Here is a 15813-nt window from a genome sequence, read left to right as displayed (position 1 = left end):
GCAATGCTGCTGATGTTCAGCATCCACAGGACTTGAATTACTGCAAGGAAAGAGCTCCAACTTGTCTGCAGTATTTTTCTAGAGCAGATGCGTTGATACTAACAGGTACAGATGGACTAGATTGGGCTAGAATAGCCCTGGAGAAAAACTGGCCTAACACTGCCCAGCTCTGCAGGCAGCTGCATTAACTTCTCAGGTCAGGGAACACACAGATATCCCTTATGGCAACTGATCAACATGAAGAAAAAAACAACTACTTTTCAGGGAGTTTTGAACACATTTTATTATTCACCTTCATTCCTAATGGTACAAAATGCAGCAGGGGGAGGCAGGTCCAGACAGTCCTGTTTGAGAACCTGAGCTGGGCTGCAACGTAGCATAAATACAAGTGAGGCCCCTCACTGTCCCGTGATGCTCAATTCCCAATTCAGTTACTCCATCTCTGTTGTGAAGATACGTTGTGGTTCTGCTGGTGGAGCACTGCTGTGTAATGCCCACACTGAACGCTGCTTTCCTTCCCTACTGACATTTAACAAAGCTTTTAAGGTCTTCAAGGAATTTAATGTACTCCTGATGCTCCAGCGCAGTGCTGAGCTCAATTAACTCATCAGCAAACGTGTTATCCACTCCTCGGTCAGCCAGGAAATCCATTAAGTGATCATACAGAGCCTGCAACAAGGAACAGAAAACAGCCTTAGCAGAGCACAGCTTCAAATCCTACTTAACTACTGCAATACAATTAGGCTTGTGGGCTCCCCCCTTGTTCCTCATAGAGCTGGTGCTCCTGCTTGGTGCCAATAGCTGCCATATCACCTCCAACAGGGTGAGCAAATGATTCATGATGGAATAGGAGTACAATGTAAATCAGCAGCACTTACCCAGTCGAGGGAATCCGTATTGAGGGTGTAGTTGGTGTCCTTCCAATCTGATTCCCCGGTGGGCTGGAAGCTGACCTCCCTAATGGTGAAGATGTCACTTTCTTCCTCTCCCTCGTGGCCAACCTGAAATAGGAAATGAGGCACAGGATGTATTAGCTGTAATTAGAGGGAACCATCAGCTGCTTCATCCTGCAGGTGGGAACACAACCCCCTTAATGCCACACATTGAGCTGATCAGAAGGTCAGGACATGAGCAGAAAGAAACCCATCCCATCAGTTTCCTTACAGAGATAAAACCTGTGTGAGGAGAAAAGAAGGAGGCAGCATTTTGTGCAGACACAGGAACCCAGAGCACAGCTCACCTCATCCTCGGGGTAATGGCAGTCAAGCACGAGGGTCTGCTTTGTATCATCCTTAATGACTTCCACAACAAAGTTTGGAGTCGATGTGATATCGGGCTGAAGGAGAGAAGCAGCCGATCAGTGCTGAGGGCTGAGCAGGAGCCAGCACAGCCACGAGGTGCCCGCAGTGCTCAGCAGGGGGTGGGATGGTCCATGGGGGTCTCCCAGGGCCGTCCTGCTCTGTGTGTTCCCACTCCCAAAATCAGACTGAGCACACGGCGGCCCTTTGTGGTCCCCTGGCTCTGTGCTGTGCTCACCTCCTCCTGCTCCTCGTGTTTCTGCTCCTCCGGCGCGTCCTCATCCACAGCGGGCGGGATGCTGTTGTTGATGTTGAAGGTAACCGTGATCCTGCACAAAGGACACGAGTTAAACCATCACAGCCGGGAAGGCCCCGCTCGCATCGCTCCCGTTCGTTATTTCATTGCTCACTTTTCCCCGGCGACTTTGCGCACCAGCCTCGCCTCGGTGCCGTGCACCTCCAGCTCCCACCCGCCCGACACTTTGGGCAGCGCTTTGTGCTTCTGGATCTTCCGCTCCTCCTGGATCTCATCCGTCAGGAACTGAGCGAACGCTTTGTCCCCTGCGGGGAGAGAGAAACCGCTCAGCACCGGCACCACCCCCCGCATCCACCCCCACCTCCATCACCACGTGCGGCTCCGTCCCGACTCACCCTCCGTGTGCAGCCCGCCGCAGCCGCAGGACACGCCGCCCGCAGTTCCCCGGCGCGGTCTGAGCAGCGCCGCCCTCCAGCCAACAACAACATCGCTCCGCTGCCACAGGGAACGAGCCGGGAGCGGCTGCGGGACGGACCAGAGCGAGCGGAGCGGGGACAGAGCGGGGCGGAACGAGGCGGCGGAACGAAGGGCTCGAGCGAGCAGCATGGCGAGAAACGGGACGAGGAGGAGGAGAATGACCCGGACGGGATCGGGGCGCTTCCGGAGCTCCGCCCCCGGTAATAAGGGGAGGGAACGAGATACAACGCGGAGTGACCTTGGGGGAGAGACCAGAAGGTTCCAAAGGAGGAGCCGGGCGGGGGGAGCCGCGCTGAGCAGCGCTCCGAGCGGACAGATGAGGCACCTCCATTCTGACAGTGAAACAGCACTTTGATTTTGCTCCTTGTATGTAGAAATTTATTTATTTGTCTTTATTTTCCATCGGTAAAACCTGCCCGGAACACAAACTGAACCATCAACAAATAGAGAGTTTGCTGCAGGAGCTGCTGGGCTCGTTTCCTTCCAGCCCCATCCATTACAGCTCAATGTTAAACACCAGCACAAAGCAGGTCCCGTTTTACACAGCAGCTCTTAACACCACGATGGTTCAAAGCCACAGGTTGCCATGAGTGCTGCCTCTCACAGAGAAGCCATTTTCCTCCCAGTTTTACACCTGTTTGCGATGCAAAACCCCGCTGTCCCTGCACAGATCACAGCCCAGCCCTGCACTGAGCCCTGCACTGAGCCCTGCATTGAGCCCTGCACCGAGCCCTGCATTGAGCCCTGCACTGAGCCCTGCACTGAGCCCTGTATTGAGCCCTGCAGCCCCACTCAGTTCTTGGCTGCTCTGAGTTTCCTGCGGAAATAGTCAGGTGCTGCATCATACAACCAGTCCGCGTCCACCACGCACAGGTCCCGCATGTAGCACTTGTTGGTGTGCAGCAGCCCGTTGTAAACCACGCAGCAGGGTTTGCAGTGGAACAGCACGGACGAGGGGTGGATGGCCACGGGCTGGTGGGAGCTGACGGTGCTGTAGGTGCCGTCCGGCTGCAGCTCGGCCGCGTTCATGAAGAGGCTGTGAGCCAAACAGCGGCGGATGTTGGAGGTGTCGGAGCGGGACGACTCCATGGGCAGCGATAACTGCAGGGACACAGACACGAGGCAGCAGGTCACAGCGTGCAGCACAGACACGGGCATCCCAACACATCTAACACTGCGAGCACAGCTGAGCCAGGAAGCACAGAGCACTTCCCTGCACTCCCTTTGACAGCCTCAATCCATAAGACAGGGACCATAAGCCCTACAGCACTGAAGCACTGCCCCAGCTCCACTTGCAGGCTCTAAGAATCCCTCCTGCTTGTGTGAAGGCAGAGACGGGCTGTGCCTGGGTTGGATCCATGCCCTGCAGGGAAACCCGGCACACTCCTAAAGCTCCAATGGCACTGAGCCCATCCTACACACCCTCCATCATCAGGGGCCTGGATGAGCTGGAGGCCACAGCAGCAGGTGTCTGCATCTCTGCATCACTGCAATGCAACACAACACTCACTGCCATTTGTTATTTGTTCCAATTGTATCAACCTGCGCTTGTCTGAAGGTGGGCAGCTGTTCCCACAGTGTTCTCATGCTGAAGAACAAGTGTGTGCACACCAGTGGGGGAACAGCCCCCTGCAATGGGCTGCTGAGAGCAGGCAAGGTTATGTCCTAAATGCAGCTGGCCTGGATAACACATTTTCTTGCTCCTTGATTTCTTGCAAAGGAAATAAATGAGGGGAGAAACAGAAGAAATAGAGAAATGCAGTACGACAACTCATTACCTTTACACAAATGTCCCTGAGCTGAGCTCTCACGTCTGACACGAGCATCATGTTCCTGCCGTTGACAAAGTTCTCCTTGCACCATTCCTGCAGCACAGATACCAGCAGTTACAAGGGGCTGCTCCTTCAGGAAGCACAGCTGGATGCCAGGCAAAGGAGCATCCTCCAAACACACTCTGCTACCCCTCATTACTCCCCCTCTCCTCCCTCCCACCAACAAACCACCTGCTGTTCTCCTCCCACTCTGAGCTGCTCTGAAGGTCACTGCCAGCTGCACAACAGTCCTTGATGTCCCACAGGTGGCAAAAGCAAGTTACATGAGAGGAACAAATGTTGCAGAGAATGGGATACGCTACTCTATAAATCAACTGAAGGAATCCATAGAGAAGCATAAGTAAAGTCTGGTTTTAAACATGCTCCTGAATGGGACACGTGCAGATATTTAGCATCAAGTCCCAGCACCCTCTCACTGCTGCATTTCCAGCTGCAGCCAGGCAGGGAAGAGACGTGGCTCTGATTCCAGAGCTGGTCTCACACAACTTTGGTGACTGGGTCTGCCAGCACCTTCTGGGGAAACCTCTGGCACTGCAACAGCTTTCTCTGTTACCCCTCTGTAAAGCAGGAGCAAGATCTCTGTTCTCACAGGTGCTTTGGTAGGATGCAGGATGCACCAACTGCAAAGGATGCAGCCGCCCCTGCTGTGAGTCAGAAGGATTCCTGGAATCCTCAGAGCATCCCACCTTGTTGCCACTGACGTTTTTGAAGGCTCTGTACACATTGAGCAGGGTGAGGTGATCCCCCTCACTGGAGATAAATTTCTTCCTGACAGATTGCACTTCATCCCGCCGGGCTGGGGGGTTGTAAAGGACACTGTCCACTGAGAGCAGCGATACAATGGTCAGAATCTCTTCTGTGCAATGGAACTTTGGGGACAGGAGGATGGTCTGTAAAGAAGAAAATGGATTTCTGGTTGAGCAAATACAGTCCAGGGGGGAAGGGCTCCCTGTGCAACTTCACCAGGTGCTGATTAAGTCAATTTCATACACATTTGGGCTTAAGGACAACTGTAAGTCCTCCTATAGAACTACTGAGCACCTTTAAGAGGATTCACTTCAGATACAACACAAATATGGTGCCCAAACTCCATTCCTGTATCAAATACATCCCAAAACTGTCAAATCGTGCTACAGACAGTCCCAGAAATGGCAGGAGAATCAACCTGGTTTCAGCTTCAGATGTGCCAGAGGAAATAAAGCAACTTTTAAACATCCCCTTTAAATGAACAAATGATGGGCAAACCAGCACAGCTGCTGTAAAGAAAGCTGTGCTTCATTAATGTGCTGCAATATAGTGGTACAACTGCAGTCACCCCGAATTCTAGACCTTGTTTTAGGAGCTTGAAAGAAAAATGTGAAAGGTGCTGGGAAAAGCAGGTGAAGTAAAAGCCGATAATTGTTCTGCAGCTCTTACTTTAGAGAACTTTGGTTCCAGTGGGAAGGCCGCCATCTTCCTTCCCAGGGGAGTCAGGACAAGCTGATCTTCCTTTTGCTCCACAGCCCCCAGCAGGTCCAGCTGCTCAATGGCTGCTTGAATAGCATCTGTCAAAACAAGAAGGTTTGGGCTGTGACATGAACACTCCTGCCAGCACCAACTGGAGGGACCAGCAGCAAACATCACTGCTCTTTCCTCAGACCAGAGGGACAATACTTTCAGTCTATCAGTTCAGAGAAATGAATGCCCCAAGCAATGATGTATCCCACTTTGTCCAGCAGAACAATCATCTTTTCCAATTTACACAGCAATAAAACATGCAAAACTAAAGCTGCTATCTCTTGCTTTGAGCAGAAGTCGTGTGAGATTCTCTATGGCTTTCCCTGGCACAGTTCTATGATCAAAAGGTGCTCACTGCTCTGTTTGGAAGCTGAGCTCTCCATCTTTCTGCTGTAACCATTATTTGTAAGCAATTCCATACGGAATAAGTTAGCACTTACCAGGAGATGGTTTGGACATGAAGTCAAAGGTGAGTATGTTGGGAATCCTCAGGGCCAAGAGCTGAAGCAGCACACTGGCCAAGTTACACCTGCATAGGCAGAAAAAGACAACTGAGATTATTTCACCTTATAGGCAGATAACAGCATCAAACACCCAAAACTCTGAAGAAATCAGAGTCCTCAGATCTGTGCTCTAACTTGAAAGAGACTATTCCATGACTTCCTGAATGGGCAGACCCTGGAGCCTCATGTAGGGCCAAGCACCCACCCCACTGATGGACTCTCAAGTATTTTGCCAACTGCCCCAATGGACAACACGGAGATGACTCCTGGTGGAGCCTGTAGGAGTGGCACACCCCACATTATCTTAGCACCCAAGTGGGGGAGGTAATAATAGGCTGCTAGTTCGGACTGAAAGGAGAAACCCCCTGACCAGACCTTGCAGTTCTTTGACACTAATAGTTTCACCACATGTTCTCACCTCTGTATCTCAGGTATCGTCATTTTGTCAAACTTCTCAAACTCATCCTCCGTGTACAGCCGGTAGCAGACCCCGCTGTCCTCTCGCCCTGCTCTCCCCGTCCGTTGCCAGGCCTGGGCCTTTGACACTCGCTGGACTGCCAACACTTCCAGACCAATTTCTAAGTATGGAAAAGCACCATTTCTGTCAATGACGGCATAATACAGGACCTTGAAAAACATAAACTTGTTAACAAAAAACCCCAGGAGTTTCCTGTCCAACTACTGTACACGTCTGAAACCTGGGATGTTAATTTAGACAGCGCAGAGGGTGTTTTATACCAGCTGCCAATGGGACACATTGCTTCAAAAAACACAAACTTCTACAACAGCATCTCTATTGTTCCTTAACGTTCCTCACCAGGATTGTACTTCTTTGCTTTGACCATGCCTGTGTCCACAACATACTTTATACCCGAAATGGTGATGGAGGTTTCTGCGATGTTGGTGGAGAGGATCACTTTGCGGCAGCCCTATGAGGAAGAGCAAACTGTAGCAGTCAGAAGCCATCTCAGATTAGCTGCAGTAGACAAACAGCACTACCAGCATGGGTCAAGCCTTCATACTATTACAGCATGTTATAATCATGTACTATGTTTGCTATACAAGATTTTAAGTCCTGAAATTCGATGTTTTTTTTTTCCAAACATTCACACAATCAAACAGACAAACTGACTCTGATCGTCCATCACGTTCTCTCACCTTGGGGGCAGCCTGAAAGACTCGGAGTTGTTGAGAGTAGGGCAGAGAAGCATAAAGAGGCATCACCGTCATCTGCGGGCAGCCATCAGGGAGATGCTTGGCAATGTCTCGACAGGTTTTGGTCATTGCTTCAATCTCTTCCTGACCCGTTAGAAACACGAGGATGTCCTGAGAAGAGGGAGCTTCCTGGAGCCAGAGGGAAAAGCACAGGAGAAGTTATGATGGATTGGACAGGGAGTGAGAGCTGAGCTTGTGATATCAGCAAGTCTTGCAATATGTTGTCCTGTTAGCAAGTCAGCAAAGCATGTATGACAGAAAAGACACATCCTGTGCAAGGTGTGGAATAGCCTTACGATTCCAATGGATTCACCAATGGTAAAGGGTAAACAGCATTTTACAGTGTTGGGTTGTAACAAGGATGGAGAAATCACTCAAATTTACATATCCATCCAAAACATGCAAGGGAGAAAGCCAGCAAGCACCCGGATTCGAGTCAGAAAGCACAGAAAACTCAGGTGAGAGAAACATTTCATTATGAATTAACACCGGAGAACTTTGCATAGCAAAGCCTTCGCCACAGTAACCCAAGCACCCCCAGTTGACAATCTGTGGTACCAGGGAGGTGCAGACTTGATGAGATAACCATACCTGGTGGATCTGGAAGACTGACACCAGTGCTGCTTGGAGGTAATCGCTCTGAGGCTGTTTGGTGTAGAAGACCTGAATGGGATGTTGCCTGCCTTCTAAATAGAGAACAGGAGCTCCATTGAAGTACTGGGAGAACTGATCGACGTCCATCGTAGCTGACATGACAATCACCTACAGTGTGAGCATAAAATGGGTCAGCACAGCAGTTCACATCCAGCACGGGACTTATGGCCAGGACTAACCAATAGCCAACTTCCCAAGGCTGCAATGCAGACTCGGAACAGCAGAAAGCACACAGAGTTTGGGACGGTTCTTTGCTTGTGTAATACCAAAGCTGATGGCTTTAACAAGTGTGATACGCTGGTATGAGAAAATGAGTGAGAAGGCACAATAAAATTCTTTTTGGACATTTAATAAACAGAGCTGAGCATCCACAAAGCGAGGCTGCGCATCAGCCTGTTGAACAGACTGCAAGGATCATACCAGCAAGCAGGAATCATGCCTTCCCCATCAAAACCAAGGTGCATTCACGCAGCTCGGTGTATACTTGCACACTCCAAATCATGACCTGACACGTATGTCCCAGTACAAGCATATCGTAACAGCTGCACTAACAGAGAGAAAGCTCCTGTCTCCAAGACACTCTCAGCAACACACTGTAATTTGGCCACCCTGAACTATTCAGATTTAAAGGGATTCTTTAGGAAAGGAAAACACACAAGGCTAATGTTTGAAACACACTGTAAATTCCAGGTGTTGCTCATAAGGCACAGAGTCCCAGCCCCATCCCTGCCATCCCAGCTGAACGCACCTTTAGGGGCAGTTTGCCCAACTCTTTCCTTTTCTTTTGGGCAGCTTTCACCACTCCAAAGAGCACATCAGTATGGATCGTCCTCTCATGGGCTTCATCCAGGATGACAACGCTGTATTTCCGCAGGATGGGATCCCCAATGGCTTCACGAAGCAACATGCCATCCGTCAAAAACTTGATCCTAGTTTCATCAGACGTCAGGTCATCGAAGCGCACGGTGTAGCCAACCTAAGGAACAGATCATGACAGAAGATTTACTTTTCTCACTGCTGTTGTACCACAAAGGAGAACTACATAGTGCCACCAGCAGCCAGGCCGATGTGACACCCAAAGGGAGCTCCCAACACTGTAGCCCATTAGATTTTTCCTATTAACAGAACTCAAATAATCACCACGTAAAGAACTACAGTCAAACATGGGTTTCCCTGAGCCACAAAAGAAGCAGAAAGCCATTTTCCCCATTCAAGCATATTACTGAGGACCCTTAGGACTCAATTTTTTACCTTATCCATTCAATTAACCACACTGCAGCACTAAAACAGCTCCCTAAAGGCCCTGGGAAGGCACGTACCAGTTTCCCCAGCTCCGTCCTCTTTTCATCTGACACTCTGGTCGCTAAGGATATGGCTGCTACTCTGCGAGGCTGTGTCACAGCAATGATGCCCTGGCGGCCGATTCCTGCTTCGTAGAGGTACTGAGGGATCTGAGTGGTCTTTCCTGAGCCTGTTTCTCCTGCAGAACATCAAGGGAACAGAATCAGAACCGCAGGGATCGGAAGAGACCTCTAGGAATCGTGAAGTCCAACTCCCTGCTGCAGCCAGGCCCCTCGGTCGCTCGTTGTATGGGCGATGCTCCAGGCCCCATCATCTTTTGTAGCTGGATTCTCTCTAGGAGACCCTCGTTTTTTTTCAGCTGAGGAGCTCAGAACCGGGCAGAGAACATAGAAAACCCTGTTTTCCCATAGAGATCACCTTCAAACTAAAGGTCCCAACTCGTTTCTTACGGCAGCTCCCTCATGGCCGACACCTCACCTCACCTCACCACACAGCAGTCACCTCAGCACCGCATCCCTCCCTCCCCGGCCGCTCACCGATGAGCACGGCGCACTCCAGGCCCCGCAGCTGGCTGAGCAGCGGCCCCCGAGCCTGGAAGATGGGCAGATCGCGGCGCTGAGAGGCGGCTGGGGGCTGCGGGAGCCGGCGGGGAGCGGCGGGGGAGCCGGGCAGCATGGCGGCAACGCACCGTCAGCCGCCACACAGGGGCCGCCCGGCCGCCATCTTGTGGTGCCCGCCTACATACAGCGCGATGAGGGCGGGGCGATGGCTGAGAGGAGCCGCTATTCCATCTCTGCCTTCAGAATATAGGGCGATCATACTAATATTAACCAAAGAATCCAGAAAACGTTTTATTCAACTCATTATATGAGATATTTGAGCAGCTCCAGCTCCACACAGACCCTCTTTCCTGGTGCTCTGAGGAACGTGTGGACCCATGGAACCAAGCAGTCACAGCCTGTACCTGTATTCACACACAGCTACGTCCCAATAACACTACATTATGTTCAATCACATTATGTTCAATCGTGTATTTCTGACACTTCAAACAAGACCAGAGACATCATCATCTCAGACTAAAAACATTCACCACTGAAACAGGGACTTGTACTCTCACCCATCTTGAAGCTGTTTTATCCAAGAATAAAAAAGGAGTTTAAAAAAGGCTTTTTTTTTTGTTTTGTCCCCTGTAAAGTTCCCCATATCTTTTCCTGTATCAAATAACTTGGAAAAAAATGCTTTAGAAATCACTTCAAACAAGTACTCGTGGTCTTGTTAACCCAAGTTATGTAAATGGTTTCCAGTTTTAGGGTTTTTGGCTCCACTGGATTAACATTTGCATTCCCAGCACAATAAATTCCCTGGCTAAGGAAGACACTGGTAGCCTGGAAGTGTCTTGGATTAGACTTGCCATTTCATAAAGTGCTTGTATTCGAAACCATAGAGCTGATGAATGGTGTTCTTTCTGCGATGGAGAACGAGGGATTCCCCAGGACAGAACTCCAGGTTCATCTCTCCCAGCCGTTGCTGGGTTTTGGCACAGCCATCTCATTAGCCTCCAAGACGTTGACCTTCTCCCCATGCAAACCCCCCCGGCCGTTCTTCTGGTAAGGGATTGTAATTGGGATCATCTTCTGGTGTATCAAATATTGCTTTCCTGGAAAGCAGAAAGACACATTTAATAATGAAATCCAGACCACTCCAATTCCACACACATACATCAACAGAGTCGGAGCAGTGCTCAGTAATATAAACAACACCACCTCCTGCCAAAGTTGTGAAATTAGGATGTTTATCAGACAAAAAATAGCTGTATTTCACTTAATAGTTATCCTGTTCATACACAGCTGGATTCTTATTCCTCACGTGCACTTTTGGTGCCACCAACAGGCAGAAGTTGGTAAAGGCTACTAAGGATTAACAAATCAAGGACTACACAAACCCCTCAGCCCTTCCCCTAAATATGAAAGCTCCCACTCACACACTTGACACAATCCCCCCCCTTGTTTGGCAACACACAAGTCAGATACAGAAGTACAGACACAGCGCAGCTCTGACTCGAATTCCCTTGCTTACTAGAAGTCACTTAGTTTGAGTTATCCAGCATTTTCCACACAAGCACTGTTTCTTTATCTGTTCCAAACCAGAAAGCAATACTTACAGGACAGATGGTGTTCTCAGCAGCCTTCCACCACCAGGCTGATTGGGAAAGACGTCCTCTAAGAAAAAATATATATGCCCGACTGCAATGCCTAGTACATGAACAAATACCAAATGGTTACTTCCCAATCCATACTTCTTTACAGCTCACAGATACTTAACAAGAATTTTCAGGGGTAAAAAACAACCAAACATACTGTTCTTCACAGAAAATATAATGAAGTTTAGAAATACAAAACCCAATGAAACACACCTTATGAATCAACCTTAAGGGTTTGGTTTCTCCCCCCATGTTTCTTGCTCCATTAGCTTTATGATTCTTCAAGCTCCTTACCTAGGAGATCCACGATGATGGAGTTCCCCAAAAGCAGCGAAAAGCCCATCAGTACCCAAGGTAGAAACGGAGCTTGGAAGATGAGAAGCCCAAAGAAGTTCATACGGACGTAGGGATTCCTGCGGCTCCATACGTACACAAGCATTATTGTGAACGCCTGACCCAAGAAAACCAAGTTCACAAACAGGCCAAAGATCTCCAACGGGAAGTTAAAGAAAGTCACCAAATAATAGTTTGAGGTCAAGCAATAAGAATCAGACAGCTTGATCTATAACCCCACGCTTTTCATACAATTCTTCTTTCCCAGGGTCAAGTAAACCACGCTTATGGTCAATCAAATCCAGCACCTGTGGGCAGGATGCAGCACACCCAGAGCGTGAATAAACACTTAAAATTCAGCATGAAAACACTGAAGCAAAAGCATTTATGAGATAACCTAGGCATGATTATCCACCTGAGTAGTCCCCTCATCTACTTCCATAACTCTGTCAAGCAGCAAAAAGAAAGATCAGCCGAACATCTAATAGAAGTGACAGACACAAAGTCAAGCACTTAAAATACTACTGCTTCTCATGCTACAAGAAAAATGCTGTCATCTAATAACTAAGTGACATGACACTCAGACAGCATAGTCTGAGTTCTCTTTCATCTATCACCTGCTTCACTACAGTGTTTTGGAATAAAACCAGAAAGGATACAGTCATTAAGAGTCCTCCAAAAAGGAACATAAATACAAAATCTGCCGTCCGACCTCGAAAAGAACCTTCTTCAAGCATCCGGCAGTAACGGTATCTGAAGTCACAGGTCAGGGAAATGTGACAACAAATGAGTTTAGAGAAAGATCCAATGGGAAAAGGCTGCATTGATATGAACTGTGCATTGAAGCTCGTGCATCAGTTCAGTTCATTAACTGACTCATCCTGTGTGCCTCAGCAGAGTGGCCATAGAACACATAATACACAGTATAGTATAGAAAATATATATATAAATATAATATAGAAATATTACTAGGAATTTCCTCCTGGATTTCACATCCAAGCAGCTGCACATCCCCTGGAGGATCAGACTTGCACAACAGATTCACGACAGCACAGAAATAAATGGCAGAGTGCTTGATGTGCTACAGAGATCCTGCTGAGGCCCAGACCATCAGCTAACTTAGCATCAATGAACTCTTGTAACTTCATCATGGAGCAGAATTGAACCTTATCTGTCTGCACACAGAGCAATGACGGAGTCCTGCTTCCCAAGGAGGAAAAAAAACCCAAAAGGATACAAAAAGATCATGTTAAATAAAAAATTAAAGCCAACTGGTCCAAAGAACAAGTAGTTGGTGATTAACCGCCATACCTGGAAATGACACAAACGCAAAGTGTTTAGATGTGAGAATTTATTGCTACGTTCTAAATAGAAAGCAATAATGTGGTTAGGTCCTGGAACAGGCTGCCCAGGGAGGTTGTGGATGCCCCGTCCTTGGAGGTGTTCAAGGCCAGGTTGGACGGGGCCCTGGGCAACCTGATGTAGTAAAGGTGTATGTTTGGTGGCCCTGCCAGGCAGGGGGTTGGAACTACATGATCCTTGAGGTCCCTTCCAACCTGGGTCATTCTGTGATTCTGTGAGAGAAACCTCCTTTACAGCCGGTGGATTTACTAGCAGGGCTCAGAGGCACTGAACTGCTGCCTGCATTTATAACACAGGGCTGCAATGTGAAGTTACAGTCACTCACACACACACCAAATGACCTTAAAACCCCCCACACACACCAAGAACCACTTACTTGAAAGTGTTTAAATATCAACTCGGGATTGAAATACAGCTGGAAGGGCGTGATGAGCTCTAATTGCTGGAAGAGAACACAACGACTCAACGCACCGAACACACACAGACAATCCATCAGCATCGTGCTGTCAACAGCCGAACCGAACCGAACCGAACCACTCAGAGCTCACAGCTCCAGGGCAAGGGCTCGGTAACGGCTCAGATACACGCTACCTCAGGAGCTGGGGGGATGAGGGATAAGGGACGGGATGAGGGAAGGGATGAGGGACGGAACCCCCTCGCTGAGGGAACTCCCCGCTGAGGGTCCCCCCGCCTTCCCGTCCCCTCTTCCCCTCTCACCACAGCGGCCGTGGTGAGCACACAGGCCGTGGTGTACGCCCGCGTCACCGGCGGCACCTGCAGGTACTCCTGCCGGAAGGTCTGGTACGCCATCTTGGCTCCCCTGCGCTACTTCCGCTTCCGCCTCCGCTCCGCGCGCGCGCAAACATCCCCCACCCCTTCAGCCAATCGGCGGCTGAGCCGCTAACGACCCGCCCAGCCGCGCTGCGTCCTCATTGGCCGAGCGGACAGAGCGGCCACGCTAATTCGTCACACATTCCCCGCCTCCTTGAGCTGGAGCGTTCGATTGGCCAATGCCTGCATTCACGCTGCCACCTGATTGGCTGTCTCTCTGAGGGAGTTCGAAGCTGAGCGGGAAGTTGGGTCTGTGGAGATCGGGGCGGCTGAGGGGGCGGGAGGGACGGCGGGTGGAGCGGCCCGGACCTGTCCCGGTCCTGTCCCGGTTCTGTCCCGATCCTGACCCGATTTTAATCCCGATCCCGTCCCGTTCCTGTCCCATCCCTGCGGTGAGGGCTCGAGGTGCTCAATCAGCTCCACCCCGGCTCCCCACGTACCTCCAGGCCTTGAACATCCCCCCTCCGCCGCCATGTCGATCCGCCCCATGGCCTACGAGACTCAGTTCTTCGGGTTCACCCCCCAGACGTGCATGCTGCGCATCTACCTGGCGTTCCAGGATTACCTGTTCGAGATGATGGTGGTGGTGGAGAGCGTCATCCTGAAGAAGCTCGAGGCGCTGCCCGATGTCCGGATCAGCCGCTCCGAGATCCGTCAGAGCACGGAGAAGTTCCTGCACTTCATGAAGGCTCGTTTCGATCAGCTCTTTGAGAAGATGGAGGAGGTGCTGCTGCATCTGGTGCTCAGCATCCCCGACAACGTGCTGCTCCCCGAGGACAGGGTGCACCAGCAGTACCCCTACAGCCAGGAGGAGTTCCAAGCCCTGCAGGATGAGATCAACCAGCTGCAGCAGCAATGCAGGGCTGAGGTGGCCGCTGGGCAGGCGCTGCGTGCGGAGCTGGAGGAGCAGAAGGTCGTGCAGGCCGAGCTGGAGAAGGTTGTGCAGTGGTTTGATGGGCTGGAGAGCGTCTGCAGGGAGCACGGCACCGGGAACTTCAAAGAGAGCTTTGTGTTCCTGACACAGAACTGTAAGAAACTGCAGGACGTGCTGAGAGATGTTGAAGAGAAGAGCAAAAAGATCAAGAAACACGAACAGTTACTGTAATAGGAACCTCCAGAAGGCAGCAGCGAAAATTGAGGTGGCTCGTTTTGAATGATGGGGGTTTATCTTTCCAGAAGCATCTCCTGTGGTTCCTTCCTCACTTGGTCCTGCCAGCATCCACACCCAGTGCTGCTGGAGGGGGCTGTGTGGAGCTGTGTCAGCTGGCACCAACAAGCACGGACAGGAAAAGCCTGAGAAGCACAGCAACGATTGGGAATGAACTCTTGGCTGGATAACCTGACACCTTCGTGGGCCTTAATGTTAACTCTGAACAACTTTAGAACAAACAGAGCATCTCTCAGGTTATCTGAGCATGGAGGTGGCTGGTGTTTCAGCAGGTTTGTGCTGTGCTGCTCATCCAGCTGACACAGGAGGAAATGAGCAACTCGGTCACTTTCTCCTGCTTCACTCTGTGTTGATTTATTTTTATGGTCCGGTGTCTTTATTTCTTATTGAACAGTGAAGCTCATTTGATTAGTGCTTATCGGGTTTTGCTGTCTGAATGCTGTGGGGCTGATTGGTGTGCTGCAGTCATTGCAAGTCACTTAATGAAGCTGCTTCTCTCTGTACTTCATTCAAATCAGTCTGTGTGCAAAGCAGGTTATAACTCTCCTGTATAGGCTGATTTTCTTTTAGTAGTAATTAATTGGTATTTGAGCTAGATGCTTGAAAAAAACGTTAACCATTGCTGCAATAAAAGGTGCATTAAAAGCAGAAAGCACGTTTAGCAATTCATTCCTCCAGACCTTGTGAAGGTGGGGCACAGGAGCAGCTCAGAGCCCTGCAGTGCTCAGTGCTGATGTGAGCTCAGAGCCCTGCACTGCTCAGTGCTTGATGTGAGCTCAGGGCCTGCAGTTGCTCCAGTGCTGTGTGAGCTGCGGGCCCTGCAGCGCCTCAGTGCTGATATTGAGCTCAAGAGCCCTGCAGTGGCTCAGTGCTGATGTGAGCTCA

At 50.0% G+C, this 15813-nt stretch overlaps 4 protein-coding genes across 5 annotated transcripts; 1 reads left to right on the top strand and 3 right to left on the bottom strand.

The window, feature by feature from the left end:
• Positions 1-257: 257 nt before the first annotated feature.
• On the bottom strand, positions 258-2208 carry C1QBP (complement C1q binding protein). Its single transcript, XM_015880722.2, has 6 exons — positions 1950-2208; positions 1709-1859; positions 1537-1627; positions 1241-1336; positions 879-1001; positions 258-669 (listed from the first exon to the last, which is right to left on the bottom strand). The coding sequence occupies exons 1-6, from the start codon at positions 2158-2160 to the stop codon at positions 520-522; spliced, it is 822 nt and encodes a 273-aa protein (XP_015736208.1). The 5' UTR covers positions 2161-2208; the 3' UTR covers positions 258-519.
• Positions 2209-2386: 178 nt separating this feature from the next.
• Positions 2387-9792, bottom strand: DHX33 (DEAH-box helicase 33). Its single transcript, XM_015880714.1, has 12 exons — positions 9571-9792; positions 9052-9212; positions 8481-8708; positions 7670-7840; positions 7022-7207; positions 6681-6792; positions 6282-6441; positions 5801-5889; positions 5280-5407; positions 4550-4753; positions 3810-3896; positions 2387-3132 (listed from the first exon to the last, which is right to left on the bottom strand). The coding sequence occupies exons 1-12, from the start codon at positions 9707-9709 to the stop codon at positions 2824-2826; spliced, it is 1974 nt and encodes a 657-aa protein (XP_015736200.1). The 5' UTR covers positions 9710-9792; the 3' UTR covers positions 2387-2823.
• Positions 9793-9872: 80 nt separating this feature from the next.
• On the bottom strand, positions 9873-13783 carry DERL2 (derlin 2). Of its 2 annotated transcripts, none has more exons than XM_015880723.1 (7): positions 13647-13783; positions 13306-13371; positions 12805-12878; positions 12227-12320; positions 11529-11724; positions 11196-11286; positions 9873-10691 (listed from the first exon to the last, which is right to left on the bottom strand). In XM_015880723.1, the coding sequence occupies exons 1-7, from the start codon at positions 13737-13739 to the stop codon at positions 10586-10588; spliced, it is 720 nt and encodes a 239-aa protein (XP_015736209.1). In that variant the 5' UTR covers positions 13740-13783; the 3' UTR covers positions 9873-10585. The 2 variants fall into 2 exon arrangements, with proteins under 2 accessions (XP_015736209.1, XP_015736210.1); XM_015880724.2 differs by having other exon boundaries at positions 13704-13771.
• A 196-nt stretch (positions 13784-13979) lies between these two features.
• On the top strand, positions 13980-15580 carry MIS12 (MIS12 kinetochore complex component). The gene has a single exon (XM_015880725.2). The coding sequence runs from the start codon at positions 14233-14235 to the stop codon at positions 14863-14865; it is 633 nt and encodes a 210-aa protein (XP_015736211.1). The 5' UTR covers positions 13980-14232; the 3' UTR covers positions 14866-15580.
• The last annotated feature ends 233 nt before the right edge of the window (positions 15581-15813 follow it).

The sequence above is a fragment of the Coturnix japonica genome, chromosome 19 (genome assembly GCF_001577835.2).
Source record: "Coturnix japonica isolate 7356 chromosome 19, Coturnix japonica 2.1, whole genome shotgun sequence".
In the NCBI taxonomy this organism is placed as follows: domain Eukaryota; kingdom Metazoa; phylum Chordata; class Aves; order Galliformes; family Phasianidae; genus Coturnix; species Coturnix japonica.
This window is presented reverse-complemented; position numbering and strand designations above follow the sequence as displayed.

What these genes read in the sequence shown, in the direction of transcription:
- DHX33 (XM_015880714.1), bottom strand. Translation starts at nt 9,709, where the DNA reads ATGCTGCCCGGCTCCCCCGCCGCTCCCCGCCGGCTCCCGCAGCCCCCA. An exon ending in TGGAACCAAAGTTCTCTAAA is followed by an intron (nt 4,754 to 5,279) that starts GTAAGAGCTGCA and finishes TCTTCTTTACAG; the next exon opens with ACCATCCTCCTGTCCCCAAA. An exon ending in TCAGGGACATTTGTGTAAAG is followed by an intron (nt 3,133 to 3,809) that starts GTAATGAGTTGT and finishes GTGTCCCTGCAG; the next exon opens with TTATCGCTGCCCATGGAGTC.
- C1QBP (XM_015880722.2), bottom strand. Translation starts at nt 2,160, where the DNA reads ATGCTGCTCGCTCGAGCCCTTCGTTCCGCCGCCTCGTTCCGCCCCGCT. An exon ending in AACACGAGGAGCAGGAGGAG is followed by an intron (nt 1,337 to 1,536) that starts GTGAGCACAGCA and finishes TCTCTCCTTCAG; the next exon opens with CCCGATATCACATCGACTCC. An exon ending in ATACGGATTCCCTCGACTGG is followed by an intron (nt 670 to 878) that starts GTAAGTGCTGCT and finishes TCCTTGTTGCAG; the next exon opens with GCTCTGTATGATCACTTAAT.
- DERL2 (XM_015880723.1), bottom strand. Translation starts at nt 13,739, where the DNA reads ATGGCGTACCAGACCTTCCGGCAGGAGTACCTGCAGGTGCCGCCGGTG. An exon ending in TGATATTTAAACACTTTCAA is followed by an intron (nt 12,879 to 13,305) that starts GTAAGTGGTTCT and finishes TGTCATTTCCAG; the next exon opens with GTATGGCGGTTAATCACCAA. An exon ending in CTGAGAACACCATCTGTCCT is followed by an intron (nt 10,692 to 11,195) that starts GTAAGTATTGCT and finishes TCTGCTTTCCAG; the next exon opens with GAAAGCAATATTTGATACAC.
- MIS12 (XM_015880725.2), top strand. Translation starts at nt 14,233, where the DNA reads ATGTCGATCCGCCCCATGGCCTACGAGACTCAGTTCTTCGGGTTCACC.